This window comes from Melampsora larici-populina (genome assembly GCF_000204055.1).
Source record: "Melampsora larici-populina 98AG31 unplaced genomic scaffold MELLAscaffold_7, whole genome shotgun sequence".
Taxonomy (NCBI): domain Eukaryota; kingdom Fungi; phylum Basidiomycota; class Pucciniomycetes; order Pucciniales; family Melampsoraceae; genus Melampsora; species Melampsora laricis-populina.
The window spans coordinates 1,179,627-1,203,130 of NW_006768771.1; the positions used below are offsets into that span (position 1 = coordinate 1,179,627).

Below are 23,504 nucleotides of genomic sequence, written 5' to 3' on the forward strand. Positions count from 1 at the left end.
TGCGTATATTCATTCATCCGACTTATACCTTTCTAGGAAATCAGTGCTCTCCTCACCTCACAACCCACGCGTATACTTTCCACCGATGTCCACGACTTCCTTGGCCTCAGCTAAACATCTTCTCCGACCGGTACAGGACCCCAATACCCCTTGCGTACTTTACAAGCGGATCCCAGGAATCATGCCGAGATGTCTGAAGGGTCAAACCTAGGATGATCTGCATCAAATATGCCCAAGACCCTCAACAGATTTCGGGGACATGTAATGATAGTTTTGTAGTCTTTGCCACACAAAAGCACACCCCCTGACCCGAACCCCTCAGAAAAATGATGGTGGTGGTGGTCCTGAACATGTGGCGGTGTTTTGTTGCAAACGTTAAGAGAAGGTAGGGTTGTCCTAGTTAGCGGTAGGCTCGAAGACGTTGGTACACATATGTCAACGTTTTCACCGAGACTGGCCATTTCAGGGATGTTGCTTATTTCCAGCTGAGCGTCATGTGCCTGATCTTTCTCTGTTCATGAGATAAAAATACGCCTACTATGTATCAGGAATCCAGAGTTCAATCGTGCGGTATAGCTCTTGTAGGTCTCTACCCAGTGTAGCGTCGTGCGAGCCATGTCACACCTGCCAATGTCTTCCATCATATGCAGACTCCTGCATTACTCACTGCCTCAATGTCTCTCTAGAAACCAGACCACTGATATATCCACACTACACAGGTCTCGTGTCACAGTACATGACTCGTGAGACCAGCAGCACGTCAAGATTTGAGATTTGTAAGACGAATCCTTTCCTATATGGCTGCACGAGCCTGAAGTTGGTCGTGAAAGGGATGAATATATTTCATTTTAAACAAGTTCCGACAAAGTCTGAAGACTTTCGAAAATTATAAATGATTTTATCTCTGGAGGAAGAACAATTGAGAGTCACCTAAGATGTCTCTCGAAAATCACATCCGTCAAGAAATTGTTTTTTGAACTCAAGCATCTAATCCTATCTCTTTTCTTGCTTCTTTGATCGCACTTGCCAATCGACGGAAGCCCTAGATGAAAGAAAAAACTAAGTTACGAGAACTTCAAGAATTTTAGATGCTGAAATTCATACCTCATCGGCCGTCTCCTCGTCAATCAAGCTAAAACTTGTTCGAACATAAACAGTTTTACGACCACTGGGCATGAATTCCTAGAAAACAAACATCAATCAATATCTCGTCTGTAATAAACCTTCAAATTTAGAGTGCCTCTTGATCCTACATGTCCCGGTACAGCAAGCACGCCATTTCTCAGAGCCGTTGTTGCAATCAAAGCTTTTGAGCAAGCATTTTCCTCTTCGCCTAGCTTGGCGATCCTCAGTTTGAACCACAGGAACATTCCAGCTCTTGGTCGATCCCAATCGGCAAGACCTTCGAGATGTTTCCTAGCAGCTGCTTCAACGACCTGAAGTTTGTGTGCATAGAAAGCGGCTACACGATCACAATGCGCAATAAATCCATCATAACCCCAGTGATTTAAGAGTTTGTACGCAATCACTTGCGTCAAACTGGGGGTTTGCAGATTCGTGTTAGATGTGTGAAGGTCTTAGGGACCAATTTTCTCTTTGTCAGATCATGTTATGCTGTGCGAATTTAATCAATTGATACGAAAAAAACTTACCAATGACATTCATGATTGGAACCGGTCCTGTGACAAATCCCAAGCGCATACCTATACTCCAATTATTGTAAAGATCAATTCATCACTTTGTTCGAATAACACCGAGATGTGAAACTCACCCGATGACAAAACTTTACTGAAGTCCAGATAACATAATAGAAATTGAGGACAGCAAGCTAAAGGAGTTTAATCACTGGATGGACTGACCTCAGACTATCAAACCGAATGACTCGACCGCACTCGCCTCCATCACTCTTCTCTAGTTCAAAGTAACTCGGGGCGCGGTTAGGTCGATCGAAATGAAGGTAGAAATACGCATCATCTTCCATGATCAACAACTTGAACTTGCGTATCAGAGCTAAGATTTTTTGCTTCCTTGGAAGAGAAGCTGAAGCACCGGTAGGATTGGACCCAGTTGGACTGATCAGCAGATGAGCAAACAGTGAAAGATTGTAAGCCATATAATTCCGATTTTCAACTCATGAGGAGTTTTGGGGGCTCATCATTGGGTTACGGACCATGTATAAACTACCTTTGGGAACTTCATAGCCTTAGTCTTTTCATCTGTATACCAGTTTTCTAGAATTGATTGTAAATCTGAATCTTTGATACCATATTCGTCCGACGGAATCTCTGTCATCTCCAATCACAAAATTATTCAATATGGGTTCAAAGATTGGACCTGAAAATAAGAGACATCACCTATCAGGTTTGATTCCAGTGGCCTCAAGAGCCCCAACACACCTCTGCGAGAGGGTTGATTACACATAAATTCAGTTTCGAGGCAATTGGTCTGATTGGACTTCAATGTGCACATACGCATAGGCAGGAGTTTCCACCAAAATACTATCATCAGGGTTGCATATTGCCGAAAATGCCTGCAGAAGAAACGCAGTTGTCGAACCCCAGTGGCAGAAATTAGTCGGTATTCCAATGCAACGTATGAGCATAAAAACATCTTAGCTGACCTTGTACATCAATTCTTGACTGCCTGATCCAATCGATGTTCTCCAACCTTCTTCCTTTGCATTTCCCCTTCGATGACTAAGCTGTTGTAATCCAGTGATCCATGATACGAATGAATTGATACCAGAGGTAGGGCCGTATTGTAAGGCTTCATCTAGATCTTGATTTGCGATTGTCAAGACGTCTGGTGCCACTGGACTTCCGTCTGAATTATTAGGTACCAATGATTTGAGGGTAACTGAGATAGACTGAAATGGAAAGGTGTCCGGGTTGGGTTTGCCTGCTAACATCGAGATCATCCCCGGTGTCGCTTCGAGTGGAAAGAGACTACGAACTTTGTTAAAAAGGACGAATTCGATAAGTGACTCGTAGCAGGTCGAGTTATCCATTGTATGCAGAGTACTAACTTCCTGACGGCTTCCATCGTTTCCCCGATTCGCTGATATATTCGTTCTCGTAATCGATCTCTGGGGCCATGATATGATTTTGATTGGCTCAAACACTCAAATGCTCTTCAGTTCTGATAATTTGACTTATATTGTAGCCGTATCGTCAATGGCTGAGATTATTGGTTTTGAGTACCTATTGAAGTGGAAGTTCAAGAAAAAAAAATACCTGTATTGATCCTTTCGACTTTGCACGAGCCAATTTAAAAGTTCTCCGCTGGCGGGCAGGAACCCGTTTGTACGTGTCAAACGCTGTAAATTCTCGTCACGGATCGAATGCCATTACGCCGATTCGCAAATCTTAAGAAAGGTCAGCAAGACGACTGTGGCTTCTGTCTTTCAATCTCAAACGTCGAGGGCGAGCAATGGAAGCCTTGAGCGCAAGCTATGTAGTTGGCATTGCAAAACACGGGTGTACGCTCAGCATTCCCTCATGAGGCACACTGAATCGCACATCATACATTCAATTTCTATGGAGCTCGGGATTTACATCATCCAAGCAAAATTTCCTCAAGAACCCAAACGAACGCCTTAGCTTTGAACAAGCAACATGTTCCAATTAGAAAACTTAATTAAGCTTTCCTTTTGCAAGCTTCACAACGTACAAGGCCTCATCCTAGCTCATCCTACTCTCAACCAACACCTTCAGAAGACTCGTAGTCACGCCCCTGCAGCTTTATCAACTTTTATGTTGAATCACATTCTTGGCATTCATTGCAGTGAAATTCAATGATCATATCAGCAAAGTCCGTAGGAAGCGTTACTTTCTGTTAGAACTTGAAGTGCCCCCCGCAAAACCGCACTTTTAAAGTCCAAGAAATATGTACCCAAGAACCAAAAGTACATTTACGTGTCATGGGCCTCTGTCACAGAGATCACAAGAAGTTTGTCCTCCTTTCCAATCCTTCAGTACATAGGCCAGTACAATCCCTGCTGCAAATAATGCATTTAAATATGGTCCTTTCTGGATCTAGCTTGGCAATGTTACAAACTCGGGCCATGGAAGCAGCGTCAACATTGACATTAATCACTTGAGCACATATATGCAGATATTTTATATCAAGCTTCAGACTGGTCATGACCACTATAGCATGGAAATATCTGTTTCACAATTCTTAGCATGATTGTGGGTGATGAAACTTACCATTGGCCAATTGACCATATTTCTGTGCAAGGGCTTGGCACTCACTCCCTAGTCACATATGCATATGCTGCATGGAAGTTTTGTGAATGTATTATTTTATGATATATTTGATTTGATAATGGTGACACTATGTACTTTGGAAAATAATGGCTTGAAAGGCCTCAAGTTTGGCCAATAAGCTTACCAGATGCAATCCATGTTGTGGTAAGTGGCTACTTTTTTTTCATAAAATTCAACATCTTTTGATTCAAGTCTCTGATTTTGAAAGAATTGAGTGTTGCAAACCTTTACCATATGCATGGTTATACAAATTAGAAAAACAAAATTTCTTCAATGTTATAACAGCTATTGAGGGGGGTCTTAGCAATTTTTTTGATTGGGTGAAGATTGGCAGGGAAGAAATCCTGGAACATCTGATGACATACAATATAAATTTGATAGAGTACCCAAAGCCTGCCACTGCCAGGATTAAACACTGTCCCTAATGGAATAATGATCACTTTTGCATTAATTGCTAAGCATTTGTATGGCAAAACTAATTATCCCAAAAAAGCAACACATTATCCCAATTAGGACAGTGTTTAATCCTGGCAGTGTGCAGAGATATCTCTGTAGTTCATTGGAGAGGGCATGCCTGAGTTACAGGAGCAAGATGCGCGGAGGAAAACCCATGAAGAGCCCCCCTGCATCTTCATGGTTTTAGGGAGACCTGGGTTGAGAAAGTGAAGATTTTCACACTGAAATCCCACCACTGCTTCAGACCTCTGCTCTCCGGCTTTTCCCTGAACCAAGCACCTCTTTTAGTTTTTCTCTCCTCGTTTTCTCTCTTCTCTAAATACATAGCTACACCTTCAAGTTCAAAACACCCCCCCACGGTCCCGGGTTGAGAAAACCGTAGTTCTTATGGTCTGTTCTCACCCCAATGGAGGTGACATAGTAAGTCTTGGCTGGATTGTGTATGGCTTACCCCCATTGGAGTCCCCCCCCAAACCACATGCAAAAGTTATAAGGTTTGATATGCCAAATTTGTACATTAGACTAAGTGACCCTAGTGGCAGAGTAGATCACAGGAATTTGGATTCTTGGCATGTGGCAAACATGTGCTGAGGTGACAAAAACAAATAGCCCCCAGATAGCATGGGCACACACTCAGACTAATGGAATGATCCTGAACAAGAAGTTCACCACCATCATGGTGTAAGCTATGGCCCAATTCAAGAAGGCCAACCCCAACATGAACAGCACAGGATCTGATGTTGAATTCTTTGAATGATCTAAAATGAGAATATGAGAATGAGGTGAAATAATACTTGTGTCAGCTGAGGCAGGAAAGAAGAGATGAAGGAGAAAAAATGGATTGGAATTATGAGTTTTTGAGGTGGAGGAATGATTGGTGGTGTCATTCAAGGAAAGGGCTTCCTTTCATATATCTGATATTGGTTCCTTTGATGTAGTGGGTACTAACCTGCTGCATGAAATATCTGACAGCCTGCAGTATAAAAAGATTTACTATGGCCCCATTGATATCTTTTAAAGTGCTTAATTGCTGTGTTGTATATCATACATATTACAAACACATAATCATTGTCTCTTACATAACCCATTTGTGCCATAAGTCATACTCCATGAAACCCCAAACAAATTTGGGCATCTGCAGAAAAATATCAGGAAAAGTGGGTACATAAACCATAACTTTGCAATACCCTATGATCCATAAGGGTTATGAGGGAAACCAGAGCTTGTAACCCATAATTCATGGGCCATGTGAACAACTCTAAACATCAACATTTACAAACAAACTCTATTGATAGTCACCTTATTCAACGTTATTTGACTTTCAGACACCACACATGACAAACTCAATTATGCCATGCTTCCAAAAATATACCAAGATACAGTGTGGCCAATATCAAGGAAGGTTCCAAGAAATTGAAAGTGGAGCACAATGCACGATTGAAACCATTACAACAGCTGGCCAAGGATGGCAAGACACTCATATAAGCTGAGGAATGTTTGATGGGTCCAGTAGGAAACATGATAGATGATTTTAAGATGGTGGGACAAGTTAAAGAGGTTGGTGATGTGGCTTGTGACACCATCAAGTTTATGGATGCGGAAAAGGCCACATGGGAGGTCCTTATACCCAAGGCTGACCAAAAGTGCCCAGTGGACACTGGAAGATCATTAAAATGTATGTTGGATCTATGCTTTTTGCCTCAGCATGTGTTGAAGATGAATTGCTTATATTATATTGTGTGCACAAAACTTAGCTCTAACAGATAAATTTAATCAAGAAGGAAATTCACAAGCAAGCCCAGTCTCAAATAAAGCTGTCAAACAAACAAAACACAAGACTGGGACATGGTAAACTCAACTCTATCTCAGGGAATTGAGATCCTAAACTGGTACCATGCAAACAGAAAATGAAAGGAAAACTATGGAGCACCTTAATAAAATCTATCCTGAGCTAGGACTTAAGCCGCCTTGCATCTCAGCCTGGAGGAAAGACAAGGTTGTGATGTGCAAAGAATTTAAACCTGGGGATGGTCTAGACTCCACCCCAATCAAAAGAGCACCAAAAAGCATCCTCAAGTGAATCAAGCACTTGAGAGGTGGGCTGCAAAAGCTGTGCATCTAAGTCTAATCTTGACCGGTGATGTGATATGTGCTATGTGGAAACAATTTCACTTACAATATCTTCTAATACTGTACAATGCCACCAGACAAGGGTTTAGTATGAAATGCAAAGTCTGGGAGGAAGTCAGACAAGTAATGTCTGACTTAAGCATTTTCAATCAATGCTGATGGCTCTGACAGACAGCAACCATTGATCATACAAAAGTCATGTAAGCCAAATTTCCTTTGGGGCAAAGCGGGGGAACAACACGGCTTCTACCATTGGTACAATCTCAAAGTGTGAATGCAGACCATGCTCTTTATTCAATGGATAAGATCCTGATATCAAGAATTGAAATCCAAGGGCCAAAACATCTTACTATTAGTTGATAACTTCTCTGGACATTCTGTAAATCCAGACCAGCCTCTAACAATCATTCAAGTTGATTTTTTTGCACCAAATTTAACATCTCACGTACAGAAACTTGAGGTAGGCATCATTGCAAGTTTCAAGGCTTGTTATTGATCCAAGTTTAAATCTTATTCCATTGCACAATCCAAGTGTCATGTTCCTATTGCAGATATCTTCAAAATTGATCAGTTGGATGCTATGAAATTGGCTGCCAAAGCTTGGTGGTTGCTATTCAAAGATACCATTGCAAACTTCTGGAAGAAGGGGGAAATTCTTGCACCTCACAATCCAGAGGGAACTGTCAAGTTTGAAGACAATCAAGAAGAACTCATTGAAGAACCATCTACAAATCTAATTATTGATTAGGGTGCTACTGATGCTCTTCATGCTGAATTGGATTCTCTTGAGTTTGTGAACAATGTTCAAGGACTCAAGAGATTCCTGATAAAATTTCTGTATCAGAACTCCTCAATATGGTGGGTGAACATTCAAGTGGGTTGCAAGAATGGACATGTGCAGATATATTTGAAAACATGCAGCAAGAATCAAATGAAAAAGAATCTATAGTAGAAAATACACCTTCACAACCACTGGCACAACCTACCCATCAAGACTTCCTCAAAGCCTCGTATATCATGATGTTATCTTACTTGGGAAGTGAAGATGCACAGGAAGTGCGGGGGTATGAAAGGGCCATCCAAGCCTCTGTTAGACACTGCCAATTGCTCTGTGTGAAAGCTGCAAAGCAGCAGACTCTTTCTGATATGTTTTTTTGATTTCCTGACAAGTCTATTTTTTGATTGGTACAATCTTTGTCATAATCCATAATTTGTCTGCAAATATATAAACCTTATACTCTAGCAAAACCCGTACTTTTGGACCAAACTTTTTGGGTATGGGTCATGTCAGAGACAATGTAAACAAGTTAAAGGAAATGACTAGTTTACCTAGACAAGATCATGATGGCCATCTAGTCAAACCCAGAGTTTGTTTTGTCTGTTGAGACCTTGAACATCTTGTTGATCTGTGCTCCCCTAAATACAGTGGGATTCCTTTTTAAGCATTGCCTTTACAAGAATATTTTTTGATAAGCATCAAAAATGATGTAACCATTTTTGGTGGGCAGTAAATTTGGATTTATAAGCATTTTAAGCATATGCTTCAGGTTTTGACTGATATGCTTGTATAATTTCATGTGAAGCATGAAAAAAGAAGCATAACATGATTTTTTCACGTGTTTATGCTTCTATGTGATGCAAGAAAGGAGAAGAAAGGTAGGTGAAGTGGAGTAAATTAGGCTGCATTGAGTAGAAAAGCCAAGATCAATTGAAAAACTGTCTGTCAATTTTTGCTTCTAGGTTTCTGTAGTACATATTTTTCAATAGTTGCAAGTGCCAAGCATGTCATTCAAGCATAGCATAATTTTGAGCATTTTTTATGCTCCTATAGGCTATTAGGTCTGTTCCAATAAGAAGCATTTTTTATATTAGCATGGGATTTGGTGCAACCATCACCATGCTTATAAAGGAATCTCACTGTATATACATCAAGAAATTCTCGAGGAACACGGATACCCACTACACCAGATATCCGGTGGCGTGGTCACTGCTCGGGGCGACTCCGGGCGACTCGATCCCCTTCAGCTTTGTGCGGCGAGACGCTTCAGGGCACTGGACACGCATCCGCACCTGACGTGCCCAGTGCCACAGGCATGGCATGCTGAAACCTAGTTCCTGTACAGGCTCAGCACGTCTTATCAGCCGATCACCCTCCACACATTCTCAATGTACGATGTCCTTTGAACCAATTCCTCATCAAAATGCAACTTTACGGTCCAATCACAAGTTAATCTCTAGTCAATCACCATCTGACTTATATCCTTCATTTGATTTCAGATCGACCAATACAATTTCAAACACACATCTCAGCTTAAGCGAATCTATCATCTTACATTTTGGCTTCATCAAACAAGGCATCTCGGATGCTAGGCAGTGGAAAACGATCCTAGATGTCTTGGGTACGAACAAACAATTGCGAGTAAGCTTTGAATTTCCCAGGACTAATTCATCAGTCAGAAGTAGGGTGGTCGTTGCTAGTGACTTGTACTAACTGCTCTTAACTTCATTCGGCAGTCAAATTTAATTCAGAATGTCACACTGCAAGCTGTTTTATTAACAAGTGTTATCTCTTTCGAACTCTTTCCTCGTATTATTCATGCCGACATTTCACATTTACGTTTTTACTTCGACGTCAGTTCTTGAGATTCAAAGACAATTGGTTCTATATTCTAATAAACATTCAACCCTTCATCAGATCTTTTGGCTTTACCCGATCTCTCTTTCCTCGACCATCTTGAACGGTTTCCTAAGCGTTCGAGTATCAAGAACACTTCTCACTACCTCGTCCCATTCAAGACGACTGTCTAAATTTCTTACATCGCCAAATGTAGAAGCATATAAAGGATTAACGCATAGTATCATATCAGAGTCGTATCGTGGCTTGGTTCTTTTGAATTACTTTGCTTTCTCACATTTATTAGCCAGAGTTCCTTATGTTGGAACTCTGCTGAGTTTTGCTTATTGCACAATTGCAAATTCCTACTACTGTTTCGAAAGATCATGGACAGAAGGAGGCCAGTCCTTTGCAGAACGAGTCAAAAAGTCGGTATCTATCATGATCATACCTCATGAATGTCTTGACTCTGTATGATGTTGATTAAGTTTGATTTTGATCCTTGATGATGGCAGTATCGAAGAAAGATGGACGTATCATGCTGGATTTGGTTTCGCCATCACAATGCTTTCATTTTGGCATCAAAATATTTTAGTCAATCTATCTTTGTTCACCCTGTTCTTCCCTTCTTTACTAATACTCGCATCAGCATCAACAACCCATCCGTTACCTTGGTCACCAAGCTATCCATTAGCCTTGAATTCTAATACTCGTGATCGAACACCTCAAAGTCAATCTAAGATCTCACCAGCTTTCCCAGTACGGTTGCCAATCTTTGTGCTCTCAGTGAAGATACACGAAATTATCAACCGAATACTCCGACCTTCAAGTAATCACCATTTCCAAAATGACAAACACTCAACAGCCTCTCGTCTCAATGAAATGGAAGGTGGCGCAAGCCCTGACTTGAGCAATGCCCCCTTCAATGCGGCGTCCTGGCAAAGTCAATCAGTACCTTTTGATGGTGCCTTGAGTCATCGCCATCCTAACATCTCGGCCAACTCAAACTATCACACGTCTGGTTCGAGACTCAACACATCTATCTCCGGGCAGGAAAACCTACACCCAATGAATAACGTCGAATCAGAAGACACTAATTCCAGAGGAACTGTCAATGCTGATTTGAGTCATAGTCCAAAGAAAAGCAAGGCAGACTAAACAAGATGATAGTTGGTCTTTGTTTTTTGTCTTTCTAAATAGAGCATTTTTATTACCACTCAATCACGGCATACATTTTTGAATCAACATTTAGAAAGCACAATTTTTCAACATTTTTCTTTCTCTTCATTTGCATCCTTCAACATTGCAACTACAAGAAATCTTACTATCAACATCCGAGTAAACAATCCTATCTTAGCATTTGACTTGTTTTATCTTGTACTTTGAACTTCTTATGATGAACAATTTAAGAGTTGCATGATGGGATCTAGATGATGCCATATAAATCAATTTGCAATGCTTATCATCAAGTGTCGAGGATTGCACTCTCAGTCCACTTATCATTATATAGAAGTGGCATTGCAGAAAAGCAAGTAGGAGAAAATTAACAATCTAGAGAGCTACTGTATAGAAAGAAGGGAAAGAAATCCTCAGAGTAATAGAAAGGAAAAAGAGAAGAGCTAAGTTTGTATAAAAACCCCTTGCAATCATCCTGTAACAAGATATGTGATCATATGTCCACTCTGATCCATAAGCCGTATTCCCTCCTTGCACATTTTTGGGATACAGAAGAGCAATCAGTGGATACAATCCTTATTTTTTATTGTAGGATCAAATTCACTACCTCCTTTAGAAAACCTGAAAAACTTTGAAAGATCAATTGTTACAAGATGTGGTGAATAAAAAAAACATCTCCTAATACACTAGCACAGTGGTGATCTTATTCATCTGATAAAAAATTAAGCATTAGACCTGGCTTTCCTATTTTCATCTCCGAGTTGACACCTGGGATCAGAAATATTGATTCCTTCAAGTTGTCCTCAATTTGAAAAAAGTTTTCCTGTGAGCTTGTTCATCAGAGAGGAAAAAATGCTAGTATTTTCCTCAATGTTCCATTTAGCCCTTGTCTCAAGGCACATCTTTGCTTTGAATTTTGTATCTGAATCAATGCCCTTGAATACATGTTTCCAATTTAATTGCTCAAGAGCATTGGGAGTCAACTGCTTGAAGTTTGTCAAATGCAAGTCCTTTCCCACCTTGGAGGCCACTTTAGCCATCTTTTTCAATGGAACACCTTCATCGCTCCACATCAAAAGGTCACCAAGGCTCCACCATGGACTGACGGGTGGTAAATCAAGGTTTTTAAGTAGAGAAGACTCTCCCAGGATTGCAAAGTCGGCTTTCAGGATCAAATCCCTCATTCTGGATTGGTATTTGTGCCAAAGGGTTGGATTTTGGTGAAACCACTCTCTTTCAGGAGATTCACCCCATGATGTAGCGTGTATTGGATATAACTCTGGGTATTTGTTCCGGCTGTGCATTCTTTCATAGAGAGACATCAATGTAGCCTTGGGTGCAACAGCAGCTATATTATGAGTCATTCCGAGTTGTAACAAGTCTCCAATTTGGAGTATGTCCAGCACGTTGTGGCCTTGCCACCTTGCATCTTGTAGTTCGTCCTCCCTCCACCACCTGTCCGTAGAATCTCGCTGTCGCATGTAGTCTATCAAACCTATCCGCTGTTTTAATTCCAACTCTCCCAACACCTCAGTCAAGGCTTCTTTCTCTCCTATTGACAATAGTACTCCATCCAAAGTTGTTTTTACCTCTATATTGTTGGATTTATCTATGTGAGAGAGAGTTGGACAGAGTTCGTCAATTCGAAAAAGGGTTTCCCATCGCTTGATCGTTGCTGAATCAAGGTGTTTCTTTGCCCTATGATATTTACCAAGAATCTCGTAATGGTTTAGTTGATTAATCAAAACTTGTACCCTCCTATCCATCTCTTTTTCTGAAGCTTCTGAATGCATCTTGGTCCAGGACAGAATAGATACCCAATCAGTGTCGTCTCTGGCTCTGAGAGTTTCATAATCCATTAGCTCAAGGTCTATTTGAAGGAGATCGTGATTGTCATTGATCTGGAGAATTCTACTTATTGCATGTAGTGCAGAGTCTTTCAATAATTCTTCGTGAAACCCAACTTCATTTTTATCCGCGGATGTTGCACTTGCAGGTATGGGTAGGTTCTTTTTTCTCTTTCTCCGACTGGGATGTGTCTGGACACGTGTGGAGCTGGGGATTGAGCCAACACTTTCACCATCCCCAGTAGCACCTTCGGAGTCGTGACTTTCTTCAATTTTAGTTTTGCTGATATCTTCACTTGCCTCCGCAGCCATCTGACTTTGGTCTTTGGCAAGCTCATTTTTACCCATCCATATTCGAGGACTGAGAGCTTTGAGCCATTCCAGAAAGCGGGAAGTGGGTGAGGGAAGGAAAGCTGAAAATTGGAATGGTGTTTTTACCTGCAAGCAAGAAATGATTGGAGCCACATTTGACCAGAAGTTTCGTCCTACTGGAGGTGGTTCAATTGAACTAGGCGCTTGATTATCTGGCTTAACATCTCGTCCCTTGGACCCTGTGATTGCACGAGTATTGGAAGGTCCAAACTTGGACTCAACCTTTTTGTTCTGACTCAAAAGTTTTGGATCTGCAAGATTAAGATCTTCTAACAAAAGTCTGGAGGATTTTTTCTGACTCGTGGAAAGATCTTCCGGTATATCTACCTTGGGTGCCCTGGACAAAAGGAAGACCATAATTGTTGGATAACCAATTCTTGAAGAGTACAATTTCCAGTGAGAGTATTTACTTACTTGCTCACCCGCCACTGCGTAATTCCATCATTGTTTGAATTTGAAGCACTAGCTTTTGACTTTTCTTGGGTACTGGAGCCACTTCCCGGGAATGGAGCTATTTCAGAAGGCCTGGAGTTATCAAAAGATTCTATGGAAGGTTTGATTGGCGAGTGCAAAGGAGCTTCAGAGATGGACATTTGTTCACCTGAATCCTTATGTTTTGTAAGCCGCTTTAACTGGACTCGCAAATTGTCAAATGCGGCTACAGTATCAGCTCTTCTATCTTCATAAGTTGTGATACCATTCCGTACAGATTCCATTTTTTTTGGCTGAATAAACTCTTGGCCAAGCAAAGTAGGTGAAGCCAATGACGTTGTGATCTTTTTCATCCTATCGGGATTTCTTGTGTCTGCCACAAAGTTTGAAGATGAAGGTCCTACAGCGGACAGTTCTTCTCCCTTTGAATTTGTAGATGATGGTCTTGAATTCTTGTATGAAGGAAGTGGTGTGGTGAGAGTCTTAGCTGAATTGATGGTATCTTTCAGAGCAGGAAACAGTTTTGAGTCCTTAAAATCCAAGACAGGTGTATTTTCAAACACAGAGGGCAGATCTTGGAGCTCTGCATCTGATGAGGTAGCTTGAGCTAATTTTGGCTCCCTTTCAAATTCTGTTTTATCCCCATGAGAAGATGCCTTGCTAGCCACCAAATGTTGCAACAAATGTTCCTCATGAGAGCCACTTGTGGTTTTGTCCAGGCCTTGGCTGTCAGGTGGAGCAAGATCTGGTATGGTGGTGAGGGTATTGGATTGTGGAGAATCTATATTGACCTGATGCTGTCCAATTAAGATTTTCTCGCCTGGCAAACCCTTTCTCTCTCCGGATCCATCTTCCAAAACACTGTTAATTGGAGTCCTGTCAGCAAGTGTGCAACCACCTCAAAAGTGTTTTCAGAATTACATACATAGCCAAATTTTCTTTTTCCTTCACCAACTTTGTAGCAGACATACCATTTGGCTTTGGCTTCCAGGGTTTTTTCCAACGAGTCTTCTGTATTGATCTTTGTACAGTCATGGGCTGATTCTCTACTTGCCTTGAAGAAGATGAGCCACTTGGATCTGACACCCCAGGTTTCTTCAACATTTTCTTCTGACTTGATGTGTGCAGAGTCTCAGATCTTGAGTTGCCTGATGTATTTGAGGATTTTGTGGTCTGAATTGGGGACACATTCTTTTTTTCACTTCTCATCAGGAAATCATTGTCAAAGCGCTGGGGCCCTGCATGGAAAAATGTGGTACCTTGTGGACTCTGTGTAGCAGAATGTGAGGCTGGGTTGACCAGAGGAGCTGAGGACAAAGTGAAAGGTAAGCTATGGTAGAAGTTTGTGTAAGTGCCTTCAATAGGCGGGTAGATGGAATGTTTATTGAAGTCAAAGGGAGAAATGTGAGGTGTGGAAAATGAGTGCATAGGATGAATGGCTCTGCTGCTTGTCACTGGATGATTGTATGGGACCATGTATGGGTAAGATGAGTCCGGGTAAAATACATGCGGGTAGGATGAATGCAGGTAGGATGAGAGCGGGTAAGATGAGTATGAGTAAGATGATTGTGGATAGGATGACTGCAGGCCGAATGAGTGTGGGTAAGGTGAGTGCGGATAAGGTGGAATCTGCGGGTAAGGCAATACGGGCTGGTAAGGTGACATGGGCTGGTAAAATGATATGGGCTGGTAAGGGGAGATGAATGTGGATGACACATCAGGTATGTGATAGATGCTTTGAAGTTGATGAGCAAAGCTCTGCTGGTACCCAAGATGCAAAGGATTGGACCAATCTTCAGCTATTGGGGCTTCCAAAACATGATGCCGCGGAATTGTGTGAGTAGTTGGTGTCACAAAAGACGAGATCGGATGAAAAGTAGCTGGAATAACTTCGGGTGCTGTTGGATGTAGGACTGGCGTAGGCCCATGTTGATATACTGGAAGGTGGATGTCTGGCTCTGGAGGTGAGGGTAATTGAAGGAATGGACGCCCAACTTGATAGAGTGGCATGAGGACATCTGATTGTACATCTGAGAGTGCGTGTGTTGCATGTGAGGTAGAGGATTGGATATCTGAGTTGGATTCGGTAAGTGGATTCTGGTGTGTAAGAAGAGGTGAACTCTCTTCGGGGCTTCTATATGCAGGTGCCGTCTCCAAACCGACAGGCAAAGAAGTGGGAAGTGGATGCTCTGAAGTAGAAGCCAACTCGGGCTTGTTTAATATTGCTGGATAGACACCCATTCCATAGATGCTTGTGGTGACAAGCATCCAGATCGGCGAGTTCCTCATGTTTGTAAGACAAAGGATTCTGAAACTGAAGAAAATTGATGCGCGGTTCAGTAACAACATTGTCCATCTAATTGAGCTTTAGTCAATATGATGCTCACCTGTAATGCAGCAAGTGTTTATGTGTCTTCGGAGGCAGCTTAGTATTCCTACTTTATGACGAACTTCGGAAGGGTGCTGGTCCATTTCTGTGGAAAGAACTGAAAAAGAACAGAACAAAGCTTCCGCAGGCAACATGCGACTTGTCCTCGCCACAACTCCGACTCAAGTTATTGCTGAACGGCCACACACCGCAGTCAGTAATGCAGTGCGTCAATGGTGAAGTTTCACCGTGAAACTCGTTGAGTAATGCTTGCTACGATGCAAGCCATACATACCGTCAAGATACCAAATTTGGATAGAGCACAAACAACGAGCTTCCCCTTGAGAAACGCTTGTTGAACTTGTGAATGAGTGTATTTTTTCAAATTTTTCCTGATACCCATTGTCCACGCACTTGAGTGCATACCAATGATGGGTTTCTGCTGCATGTGCAAGGCTCGCATACCTGCACCAAAACACGCACCGTGCCTACACCTCAGCATAAGTCCGCCCGTACCTGATTTGTCATGAGAGTGACGAGGATGATCCGGAGAGATGCGGTATCAGTCTTTTTCTGAGACTGCCTGAGACGAGCCCTGGGACATACAGGGGTAGTATAATTTTTTCTCGAGTGGCGCTTGTTTTCGAGAGGCGTGTTTTGTTTTGAATCGCCGAAATTCTAAGCCTGTACACAGGTATTTTGTACAATTGGCGGATCAGAACGATCAGAACAATTTAAAGGAAAGTTAGGAAATGGAAGACAAATAACTTACGTTAATTTGATCAAAACATCAAATCAAGAGGTTGAGTCAGCAAGAGTGCGAGCCGCACAGTCACTTATAAGCTCTGTGAAAACTAGAGCTACAAAGTGACAAATCGAATGAAGCAAGAGAAACAATAAAAGAGATAAAAAGATGATCAAAAGGATTAATCGCTCCAAACGAGCCAATTGTAGTGAAAAGGACACCCTAATGGAAAACACTTACAACATTTCAGCTTTATAAGAAGCCGTTGATGAGAAGGTGTCAAAGATATAACATATCTTGGACGAGTAAGAGGTGACAAATTTCAGTCCAGATCATCCAAGTTTTGCTCCTTTACAACTTCAAGTCCAAGCCCCTTCATTGTACTCGATTCATGCTTTTCAAAAGCTTTTCAAAGACTCTCCAGGATGTAACATCTGGAATCTGGACTCAGCTTCATGTTGAAGATTTTGTCAAATTCTGTCTTTTGGTCATCGTACGGGTCGTGGTCTGGGTTTCCCTACCAAGACGCGAATCGAGCGAAGTGAAAGAGACAATATAAAGAAGATTAAAATAAGGAACTAAAATACTTGATCGCTCCAAAAGAAAATGCTGAGGAACAGATTACTGAAGTTCATCTTGAAGTCGCTCTGAGTCTGATCCGATTGAACATGAAAATATAAAAAACCTCAAATTTCAATTCATCTTTTTATCATCTATTCTTACGTTGATCTGTCAGATGAGGAAATGACAAGATTTTTAGGATGATCATGATCGATTGTGACCATGTAAGAAAATACAACGAGAGTTGAAACTTGAGCTGAGTTGAGAAACAAATAATGAACTATGGAGTGCCACCCTGTGCCACCATTCTTGACCACACTGTATGACGGGTGTACACAAAGCCACTATTTTCTGTAGCTGAGAGGGAGTCTCAGAGGAGTCTCAGAGGAGTCTCAGAGCATCAGAGTCTCAGAAAAAGACTGATACTGTTACGCTCCCGGATGATCTCACCTAGAATTTCTCGGTGGTTTTCCATCCTCTCTTCCCATTTTTGGAGTAGCCATTCACCATCATCAGAAACCGATAAAATGAAAACGATTGAACTTCCCTACGAGATTTGTATGAAGGTTTTATCCGTTCTAAACCATCTCTCAACACTGCATCGCTTTGCGCAAACCTCAAGTCAAAACCGCGATATTGTCCGAGATTCCAGTGACCTTTTGCATTGTCATATTTCAGCTAATATGCTTCTAATAAAACCTTGTAATTTCGGGTCAGCCTTGACTATACCTTTACGAAGCATTTTGTGCATTAAGTGCAATCATTTTTCACTTTGGAGAAACACATTATATTTGCAGTGTTTGTAACCAAATGAGAATGACGAAGTCAAGCTTTTAACGCGTCACGACTTGGAAAAATTTTGGTATGCCGTGAATTGATCAAGATTGTCCTACATCAAGATGTTGTATCTGACGCGAGAATCGATTTCTTCAATTTTTTGAAGCAAAAGCTCGCATGAGCATTGAGAGACATTGGCGCTCGGGGAAAGGTCAATGATCTTCAATTTAGGCCGACCAAGACGCCGGCTTTGGACATGATTTGGATATTCAAATTCGATCCCGAATACAACTATTGCGTAGCCCTGGAACCAGAAAGTTTTCCAGGGTATGTAGGTAGTCGAGCTTGTATGCGGCAGTTCTGATAAGACGTAGCTCTTTGAGCAGTACTCGTCTCGAAAGCTCTGGTCCGTTCATCATCACCAATTATCGCAATCGACACTTTCAAGTTTGGAAACGCCTCAGAGGCGCGTTCACAGGGGGTGCTCTTCCAGCTCAAGACGAAGCCTGGCCGTATAAGCAAGAAGAACACAACAAAATTCTACATGAGGGAGAAAGCATGGTCATGACCGAGTTTCAAGATAGTTCTCCAATGTTTAAATTTCACTGCTGCCTCAATATGCCAAGCACAGTATACTGTTTCAAGGCACACACCCCATATCTTGCTGCGGGCTCTGATCTCAGTCAACAGCTATAAATATGGGACCTAGAGACAGGATAAATAGTAGAAGAGTGCAATGGTGAGTGGTTGTCATGTTGCTGACCTGCTTTTTTGAAGTTTAAGTTGAGCAAATGCAAGTGGTCAATACGGGTGCTTTTTCTGTTGCCGTAAGTGCCCAGGAAATGTATAAAATGGTTGGTGCTTTGGGCGCTGAAGTCTGACTAGGTACCAAGATACTGGAATCTGATCATTCAATCCTTTGACAGAGGTACATCAGTTTTGACTCAAGATTGATTTTCCTTCCAAGCTTGCAATACATCAAGATCCATGACCATGACACTGAAATTTGTTTGTTCCATACCACCCAAACCAGTGGACAACTTGGTATACTATGCTGACAAAACCAACAATGTAACTGGTAGGTTCACGTGTGGTCAGTCTGGGGCACCAAATCCATCATCATTGTCTCTGACCTTGGCTAAGAAACTCAGGTTGAAGTGCAGTGCAAAAAGATGCCTTAGACATGCCTAAGTGTCAGAGATTTTAGAAAATTGGGGATTGACACACCCTTTGGAAATCACACCAAACCTAAGATATCCTGTGTCCTGTCACCGATATTGGAGTTGTTGACAACAGCACTAGGACTTATATACTCACTGTGATCTCCAAAGGCAACTCTTGCTCACATTCACATGTCAAAACTGTTGTGGTAGATGGCTTCACCAACTCAAAAATTAGGAAAGATAGTATGAAAACAACATTTTGGCTTCCTGTAATTTTTTTTGGTAAAAACATGCCAGGTGCACCAAGTGGCATCTTGGTGCAAGAAAAAACAAAAAAAAACATGCCTTCATGGGCCTCCAAAAATATCAGCGCACACACAACTTAATAAGAGACACAAAGCAACTTGGAACCTCTAACAGAGCCTCCCAAAATGGTTAGTAGTACAAGACAACCAACAAATAAGAACCCTGGTGGTGCCTGACCATGAAGGATTCCTAATTTGGAACATCAACTACCACCAGGCCTTCCTGACCAAAAACTTGGGATCAGATTTCATTGTATTGCATGGTTCTGCAAAAGCACCCACCTGTGTGTCAAAGATGGGTGTGCAGTTTTTACACACAGTCTTGTTGCAAGCAGTCATTGATTTGAAAGTCTATATGCTTTAGAGCTGACAAGCTGGTCAAAACATGCAAACTTTGTTGTCTATCCACCAAGGCTGACTAAAGTAGCTACCGTGATCCCTTCCATCTCACCAATCTCCTGACTTGATATGAATTCATGTGCAGTTTATGCTCCAGGCTACAATGTACATTGCAAACCTGACTGAAAAAGGCCGTGAAAAATATTGCAGGAAAGTACAACTGTGATATTCTCTCTCCATTGATGCCTGTGCTAACTTGATTTGACTTGGACAGAAAAGTATGGTACCTGAATGAGCATCTATATCAACTTGATCATATCCCCTCAATCTATTTGAATCAGCACCCACACACCTGGGGCTTTTGGGCATCTGAACAGCTCACCTTGAATGATGTTGACATCACCTCCATCATTTTTTACTTGCTGGATCAGATGAGGAATCTGGATTGTGATAAAACAAGAAACAGATGGTCGTGTATTGGGAGCTATAAAACATAAGGTGATGCAGTGATTATGCAAGTAAATAACAGCAGACACCAATGAAATCTCTCAATATAGTATATCTTTCTCTTGAGATAGGTTTAAGGCACATAAATCAAACTTGTGAGTCTTATTGATGATGAGACAGTGACTCACTGGGCTCAATGAAAAAAAGAGAAACAAAGAGAAGTGTCTTAAACCCAGGATCACTTACAAACTATGTGAAATGAAAATTTCAGTGTGGTGTGGCAAAAAAGTTCTTTGGTATGGATACCAAGGAGCAGTAAATTTCACACTTCTAAAACCTAATACCCCATGGGGTGGACAGCAGAGACACTATAATTTAAACCAGTGACTAGAAGATAAATACCTAACTACGTGAAACAACCAAAATAATATAAACCTAGAGCATCATACCACATTCTCCATGACCAATATCAATAGAAAAATATGAACTAAGTATAAAGAAGAAATAAAAACTAATCAAGTGGCAAATCATGGATACATTGATGAGCCCATAACTTGGCTTAAAAAAATAACTTGCAACTTAGCAGCGGGCGCCGCTTTAGTGGCTGACACCGCCATGTTATGTATAACACAAACCATCACAATTTCAAAAGTATTACAAAACCCCAATTGCATCCACATACATATCCACAGACTTCAGTGGTGGGCGCTGTGATTACCTCAACCTGGCAAGGTTTGTTTGCAACAGAGCAGTCAAAAAATTGAGACATGCAGTGAGATGCTTGAGTATATTTGGACAACAGGGGGTTTCAAGTGTGTTTTGTGAAACTTCTTAAAAAATGGACAAGGTTTCTAAATTTTAGGTGTTTTTTTTCTGCAAATATATGGTCAACAGCATTTGGGACACCTTTTTAGGTGTCCCAATTTTTTAACATTTATGTTATATTGTGCAACATCGGACAACTTGTTGGACTGTAAAATACCATAAATTTCTTGACTTGAAACCCCCTAATGCAACACTTACAAACTGATAAACAATGTGTAGCAAGTTCCCTTGAAGCTCAATGTAATTGTTAAGACTGAAAGAAAACCCGTACATGCCAATGAATTAGAACTTTCACCAAAAAACCTGTAGGATTCTTATCATTTAAACATGAACAGGGCATCAAGACTGAGTCCACTGACATGATCTGGTTGAAATTAAAGGTCTCCAGGTGATCCTCAACATGATCAATTCCAGTGGAGAATTAAGCTTTTCACCATATTCTAAGACTAGCCTATGGAATACAAATACATTTTGTTTTCCTTGAGAAAATATTTTGGTTCATCCAATGATTACAATTCAAGCCTTGAACGTGCCCTTCTTCCTCAACCACTATGCCTTAAACAAAATATCATGTCTAACTAACACACAGTTTGGAATGTAATTGACTTCAATGTCCCAAAGCTGATCAAAGGACATGATCCTTTCCTTTACAAATTTTCTTTTTGATGATCTTTTAAATGGGGGTCAGGAAGAGTGTTGCTTAATCATCTAGAGTAGAAAGGTATTATAGGTTTCAATATTGAAATGGCAATTGAAAACATTTCAAACTTATCTAAATACTTCAGGGATCATCACAAACCTGCATCATTGTGAATTGTGATTGCTTTCACTGTGTTGTCCGACTGTTTATGCAATTCAAGCACTTGATTCTTCAAAGAGTTCAACTCATCTTCCATCATGGGAATGACCAAAACTTTTCCCTCAAGGCAATCTTCATTGTTTCTCATATTAGAAAGCAATTGGTCTGTAGCACATATGTCAGCATGTTGGCCTGAGTACAATCTGGGATCCTGAATCAACAAATGGAACTCCTCCAGTCGCATGCTCTGGCGGAACAAAGTTGTCAAATTTGTTTCAATTTTGCCTTCCATCTGTTCTGTCACAACTTCGAGGGCACAGAATGTAAGAGATGTACATATCAGAACATAAGTTTGGTTTTTCAGAAACTTATCACAAACTTACTGCGTTTGTCATGGCTTCTTTCTTCTAAAAAATGTCAACTCCAGACTTTTTGGTGCCTTTAGATGTGAGTTTAATTTTTGGAGACGGGTCAAAAGGGATAGGTGCAATATCCTTCCCAATAACTGGAAGCATATGTTGCAAATGCATTCATTTCAAGCCTTTAAAACTATTAAAAATGAAAGACTGCACCTAATTTTCCAGTTTCCAAAATTTCTGAATCAGAATAATTGATCAGGTCAACTGCTTCATTGACTTTGGTCATTTCAGGCTTGGCTGGGACACAAATTTTATGTTTAGTCTTTGTTTGCATGCTGGAACTAGTGCTGGACAATCCTTGATTGGAAATTGGGACAGCAAAAGTAACTTGCATTCACTCAGACTTGATGACTTCGTTTTTGTTTATCACACTCTGAGGTGGGTGAGATACACCTTTGTTTTCATCCTTAACCTTTGGAGAGCTCTGTGTACTCTTTGTAAGAAATTGATGATTTCACGCACGACACTGTGAACCTGAGACAGAAACCTTTACAAAGGTTCAAAGAAACAAGATGAGCCAAGCGCTGATGAGACAAGGCTAGGACGGACAGTGAGTTCTAAACTTGGACAAACCTGAACACAGGTATGGAGGATGATCAAAGAGAGATAAATTTTTAAAATCTTATTCATTGATGATGTATTATCACACACAAACATACTACCAACCTTTACAAAGGTTCAAAGAAAAAAAGATGAGCCAAGTGCTGATGAGACAAGGCTAGGACGGACAGTGAGTTCTAAGCTTGGACAAACTTGAACACAGGTAGGGAGGATGATCAAAAAGAGATAAATCTACAATAGAGTGAAACAGAGTATAAAAAGTGAAATAGAATAAAAGTAAACATATAAGAAATGAATATTGGTAAAGATCACACAGCTAATTATTGAGGATTAATTCATTAGAATCTCACCTTTAGAATCTTGTTCCTCAATGAGGGGAAAAGATACTGAAGGGAAAGAGAGGGAGGTTTATGAGAGAAAACAAACAACAAATAGAAAAGCACAGACAGAAATGCCAAACACTTCAATCAACAGGCTAACCCTTAATCACATCCAAATGTAGAACTTCTTCTTCTGATATCTTATAAACTCAATCACTACATTTCTCTTTACCATAATTGAATTATCATCCTTACCCAATCCGCCCAGAAGGATTTGTTACACACTCTTCATCAATGGTTTTGAAAACACTACATTAAGAATACATTATCAGTGTCAGTAGAATGTATTCTCCAGTATAGAGAAACCAATGCCTTTCATCAGCTGGCATAATTAGAAAGTAAATATCAAAAGTCAAAGCCGACCCACTTTTTTTTAGTGTGTAGTACAGTCAAACCCGCGCAAACACATAATTTGGGGAGACAACTTTTGCTATGCATTTTGACGGGTTATGCAATTCTGTTGTCAAATTTGGCAGTAAAAACCATCAAGATTCATCTTTTCTATGCATTATCACGGGCT

At 40.9% G+C, this 23,504-nt stretch overlaps 3 protein-coding genes across 3 annotated transcripts; 1 reads left to right on the top strand and 2 right to left on the bottom strand.

Moving 5' to 3' along the window:
- Nucleotides 1-979: 979 nt before the first annotated feature.
- Nucleotides 980-3,095, bottom strand: MELLADRAFT_103845 (uncharacterized protein; the record flags this gene model as incomplete). The annotated part of the gene is made up of 8 exons (XM_007406930.1): nt 980-1,042; nt 1,105-1,182; nt 1,224-1,539; nt 1,653-1,703; nt 1,860-2,072; nt 2,171-2,292; nt 2,621-2,952; nt 3,026-3,095. 8 exons carry the CDS (start codon nt 3,093-3,095, stop codon nt 980-982), a joined length of 1,245 nt encoding a protein of 414 aa, XP_007406992.1.
- A 5,900-nt stretch (nt 3,096-8,995) lies between these two features.
- MELLADRAFT_74319 (uncharacterized protein) lies at nt 8,996-10,929 on the top strand (the record flags this gene model as incomplete). Its single annotated transcript, XM_007406757.1, has 4 exons — nt 8,996-9,273; nt 9,369-9,485; nt 9,550-9,896; nt 9,984-10,929. 4 exons carry the CDS (start codon nt 9,028-9,030, stop codon nt 10,624-10,626), a joined length of 1,353 nt encoding a protein of 450 aa, XP_007406819.1.
- Nucleotides 10,930-11,447: 518 nt separating this feature from the next.
- MELLADRAFT_60868 (uncharacterized protein) lies at nt 11,448-15,584 on the bottom strand (the record flags this gene model as incomplete). The annotated part of the gene is made up of 3 exons (XM_007406929.1): nt 11,448-13,200; nt 13,278-14,171; nt 14,221-15,584. 3 exons carry the CDS (start codon nt 15,582-15,584, stop codon nt 11,448-11,450), a joined length of 4,011 nt encoding a protein of 1,336 aa, XP_007406991.1.
- Between the last annotated feature and the right edge of the window lie 7,920 nt (nt 15,585-23,504).